Below are 5,311 nucleotides of genomic sequence, written 5' to 3' on the forward strand. Positions count from 1 at the left end.
TCATATGGGAAAATATTCAAAAGAGAAATTGGAGTAGGCTAGCCATATGTCCCCTTTGTAAGTCAAATATAGAGAACAATTTACATATTTTTCTTCTCTATCCTCAATCTTAGATGATTTGGCAGAATCTAGCTGCCCATTTTGGCCTCAACAAAATCTCCTTCCCCTCCATTTCAGAAGCTTTTAGATGGTGGGGTGACATGAACATTGATTGGAGGCCCATTCCTTTGTTAGCCATATGGGCCATATGGAAATGGCAGAATGCATCAATATTTAACCCAAAAAGGGAAAGTCATTTCATAGTTTTTGAATCTATCCTTTGTCTACACAACGCACTAGGTTTGACTAAACATTCCTGAGAGAGAAGTGGGAGGAGGGCTCTACCAAGGGATCCTACGGGATTCTGCGTGCCTTTTTTGATGGGGCAGCACAACATGGAATATGCGCTTCCAGAGTTTATATTATTCTTGTAGAAGGACAACAGATCGAAATATATTGGAATGGAGGTGCTGGATCTAATAACAAAGCAGAGGCTATGGCTCTTGCTGGTCTTCTAGCTTTTTGTGATTTTCTAGATATTCAAAAGTTTGAAATTTTTGGAGATTCTAAAGTCATTATCGATCATGTTCGGTCAAAACAAGTCATAAAAAACGTTAACTTAACAGGATTGAGGCGTTATGGTGCCACAGGAAGAATTACTCAATAATCCACATTGACAGGGGAAAAAACAAGATGGCGGATGCTCTATCGAAGAGGGGTCTTTCATCACAACATGAAGTCTGGATGATGTAGATCACAGTGGACAAAAAAAACTTACCAGATTCAGGAATTTTGCATGCTGGGTACATAACTCCCTTTTCTCATTGCCGTCAATCTGGTATGTATCTGGTACCCACTAAATAGAATTCCTTTTTGAATAATACTTTTCAATATTCTGCGTTTGGGTCAGATTACAGCCTTATATTTTGTCTATTCTAATGTTGAACTATATGACCAATCTAATGAAGATCTGTTATATTGGCATTTTTATTGACCATCCCAGTGATATTGGCTTGATTCTCAACTGCGAATACTGCAACGTCTGACTGGTCTCATTGACCCGAACTGAGATGGAGAGCGAAAATTCGCTACAAGACCCAGAGCCGACAGTGACCAATTTATAAATAGGTGAACCATAGATAAAGATTCAACAGCTAGAAATGGAAAACAGTTTCCTTATTCAAACATGAACCATGGGAAGTGTATTTATCTTCGGCAGAAGATACCCTGCCCGTCCCCCAACTTTCCAGTGCAGTCCAAGCTGGTTGCCGCTGCTTTTATAATAAGCTGGTCCGAGTTCTCAGTCTCACGAGCCGGTGAAGGATTCGGCATGAAAATGCAGGCCTTGCAATCTGCCGTGAGAAGAGACGAGGTACGGTACTTGTTCTCCCCACCCATGATAGGCATCGGCACTCCCACCTTCACTGGGTTTCTGAAATTTGGCCTATAAGTTTGTCCAAGAACACCTTCCACATTTGAAGAGAGTGTGAAGAATTTGAACTCGGTTTCCAGATGAGCAAAGCAATCGTCAGAGGGAATCTGATAATTGTGAACGCGATCGTCCTCCTTGGTGACGGGCACCACCCTCACCAATATCTCCACCATCTCCGGGATCAACACGACAATGCCATTGTGCTCTTCGTTTCGTTGGACGATTAGGTCGCCCGACGGTGCCTTCCAGAGCGAACGATATCCCACAGGAACGGTGAGGGGCTGTTTATCAAAGGCGAAGAAGAAATGGTCGACCCCGTCATCCCATTTGGATACCTTATTTGCACCCACTGTGAAGGTATGAGTGCCGAACATCATGCCGAGGGATTGAACCCATGTGTAATCTCTGGTTCTCCCTTCAGGCCTGCGGCCAATAAAATGAGCATTGATTTGCAAGGCATTATCAGACACGAGGCTGAAATCCTGGTTACTCTTTCCATGGAAGTAGAACATGATGCCATCTCCTCCTATGAAGCGAGGGTCATAGCAAGCAGCTCCAACTCCTGAACAGTTTGCTCTTCGGTCTGCAAAACAAAATTTTATCGATTATGAACTTAATCTATAAGACGTTTAGGGAATTCGGTGTGAAGTAAAGATGTGATGAAATTATTAAAAGTGAGCATAAAACCTTCAATAATTTTATTTGATGCAGGGTAGGTAGGCATTCTCTATAACACACGGATAGATATAAAACATCAGATAAAATTAATCTGGAGTTATTTTAAATCCAGATCTAAATCTACTAATTATCATGTGAATTTTATTTAAAATATCAAAAAGTTTAATATATAAAGTATAATACAAAATTTAATGATGGAAAATATAAGAAAATAAGAAATTTGATATTTCAAGTTTAAAATAATCTGAACCAGTAAGTTAAAAAAAAATCATATTTAAAACGATCTCTCTTAAAAACTAAAGCTTTTGAAGGTAAATTGTATCCTAGCTTGAAAATGTTCAAATTTCAAAGTGGACATTTTATTCATGGTCAGGGATAGAAAAAGCTTTGATGATGAGAAATTAGTTATCCGAAACTACATTTCTCAATCGCTATAAAAGATTTTGGAGGTAAATTGTACCCTAGGTTGAAAATGTTCGAATTTTAAAGTGGACATTTTACTCATTGTCAGGAATAGAAAAAGCTTCGATGATGAGAAACGAGTTATGCCATAGGAATTTATTTTATTTAAAAATAAAAGTGAAAAATAATCATTCAAGAGATAATTATTATAATTATTAGTAATGTTCATTCAAAATAAATGTTGGACATTTGAAAATTATCTTATAATTTACTTGAAATAAATTTTTATTATAATTTTACTAGAAAAATCTAGACACAAATAATATTATTGGAAATAAATTAAAATAAACAAATAACTATTAATATTTATAGATAAATTTATAATTAATTATATTATAAAAAGTTTAAATAATTTTTGATACACCAAATTTTTATAAATCAAACTCAATAAGCAATAATCATCAGCATCATATTAATTTATTAAAAAACATCATTTTTTTATTATAATCATAATTTAAAAAGAAATATACTTCGAAATAGTATCTTATCACTTTTAAATAAAATAATAAATACCTAGTTAACCCATAGAGATTATTAATTACTACTTCTTTCTTTTCTTTTTTTTCTTTTTTGTCATATCAGTTTTAAATAAAATAATAAATAACTACCTAAACCATAAAGATTTTAAATTAATTTTTAATTTTATATTACAATACGAAATATATAACTTATCTTATATATATAACTCCAATTCAAATATCAAAATATCAAAAACATAATAAATAAATAAATATATATATATATATATATATATATATATAAAACTCCGATTCAAATATCAAAAACAATTTTACGTGATTTTCATGTTTTAGAATGAAGAAATTCATTTTTCCTAAATACGTGCAAATATTGAAAGTTAAAATGAACCTCTTACAAATCACAGCTATCGACAGATTAATTTGATTTCTAACAATTAGATATAGATACCCTACTTCTACAGATGGCATTGCAGTCAATGGAACAATCTACGTAGCAGCCCTTGACATCGGGGTTCTCTGGTATACGTTCAGGGCAATCGTTGGGGCAGGAAAGAATATCCATAAAACATGGCGTTCCCATTATTTTGCACTGCACCTTCTCTCCCGGCCTCTGACACTCTCCAGGCTCAACGAAAATGGCTATCGCAACAATCACTGCAAATAGCACTGCCTGCCCCATTGAAATGCTGGCCCTCTTCATCTTCACTATCACCAGCGTCGAAACGCTTGAGGTTAGGAGTGGAGCTTAATTGCTGCAAGTGCAATACTGAGCGTCAATATTTCTGGCTGCGTCTATTTATAACATTCTGCCATTGTTTATCCCAAGAAAATATTATCAATAACGTCAATTTTTATGTCTCTGCACTGCATGCCAGAAGCATGTCGTTCGTTTTGATTGAGTTGTTAGTTCTGTCACGTCTTTTCTTCGAGAGTTATCCTTGGCTCGTTGCAATTATTTATCCGCAGGCCAAGATGCGATGCAATCTTGTGATGACATTGTTTAGTTGCGTGTTCTGAAACGCGGTTCACTGCCATTTTTTCTTTTGGTTTTGTTCAGCAATCATAATCGAAAAGGCCACTAGCATCACCTAACCAGTGGTTTTTTCCTGCCAAAGGATAATGTGATTTTGTTGAAGATTAGAAAAAATAAGGAAAGAAAGAGGAAGAGCAGATACCAATGATGTATTCCAAACTACTTTATAATGATTTGTACAAACTGATAATAATTTTTTCTCAAAAAAATAGCATTATGTCAGTAATTAGGTTTGGAAGGACCTTCACTCCCCTATAAAGTGTGAGGGTAGTCATACCCTCGTAATAAACATTTATGCTTTTATATAAGATAAAAATAAGTACAACTTCTTCAATGTGTAAGTATTATATTATTTTCATTCTAATTCATTTTTCAAGAAAATGTGAAATAATGAGGGAGTGAGATTTAGGATTCAGGATAATAACCCGTGAGGACGATAACGATGATTGATTTTGAAGTAAAAATAAAATTAAGGTTTCTATTTGGACAATTTTTTAATTTCAAAGTTGTTTTTTCCTGTCCAAGAAATGTGAGAGAAAGTAGCTGATTCTTTTATTCACTGAATAATTAAGAGGGAGTTACTTACAATTTGTATGTGTAACCTCTTTCCCAAGTGCTAAAGTGAGAACCAAGTGAGAACCAACTTTAGTGCGATGAGTTTACTGAATGTAACTTTGCTAACTCCATTTATGAAAAAATGTATATAGTTTGAGGAGAAGAAGATAAGTATCCATCCACTTTCCGAGATGTACTGCCATGCTAGGCTCTATTAAAAAATGCCCAAGGGAAAGGTGAGGAGGAGAAGTGGAGAATCATGAAAGATGCTTAAAACATTTACATTTTGAGAGGAACAACTGAAGATAATGGTATCCTTACTCTCAATAAGTTTTGCATTAATAGGAAACCAAATTTGTTAGGCCAAGTCGAGGAGTAGGCTATAAATGGCTTTTTCGGTTTGTTTGGAAGCTATTTTTTTAAGGTGTCCTCAATGGAGTCCCCTATCCAATTATTGCATAGTCTATTTGGTCCTTCAATTTATTTTAAGACTTGCTTTGAGTGTTGGAAACAACGTTGTGTGGTTGGAATTGATATCAATCTTTAGAGAGATTATGGTTTGGTCATCAAGAGTAATGAACACAATTAATCATTGATTTGATAACCAAAAGTAAAGAGTAAATGCATTAGTTA

At 34.8% G+C, this 5,311-nt stretch overlaps 1 protein-coding gene across 1 annotated transcript; it reads right to left on the reverse strand.

Moving 5' to 3' along the window:
* Window positions 1-948: 948 nt before the first annotated feature.
* Window positions 949-3,867, reverse strand: LOC149210214 (uncharacterized). Its single transcript, XM_089394378.1, has 2 exons — window positions 3,544-3,867; window positions 949-2,054 (listed from the first exon to the last, which is right to left on the reverse strand). The coding sequence occupies exons 1-2, from the start codon at window positions 3,788-3,790 to the stop codon at window positions 1,246-1,248; spliced, it is 1,056 nt and encodes a 351-aa protein (XP_089250504.1). The 5' UTR covers window positions 3,791-3,867; the 3' UTR covers window positions 949-1,245.
* Between the last annotated feature and the right edge of the window lie 1,444 nt (window positions 3,868-5,311).

Source organism: Pinus tabuliformis, chromosome 1_2 (assembly GCF_031772625.1).
Source record: "Pinus tabuliformis cultivar Carrire ecotype Pingquan chromosome 1_2, CPIR1, whole genome shotgun sequence".
In the NCBI taxonomy this organism is placed as follows: domain Eukaryota; kingdom Viridiplantae; phylum Streptophyta; class Pinopsida; order Pinales; family Pinaceae; genus Pinus; species Pinus tabuliformis.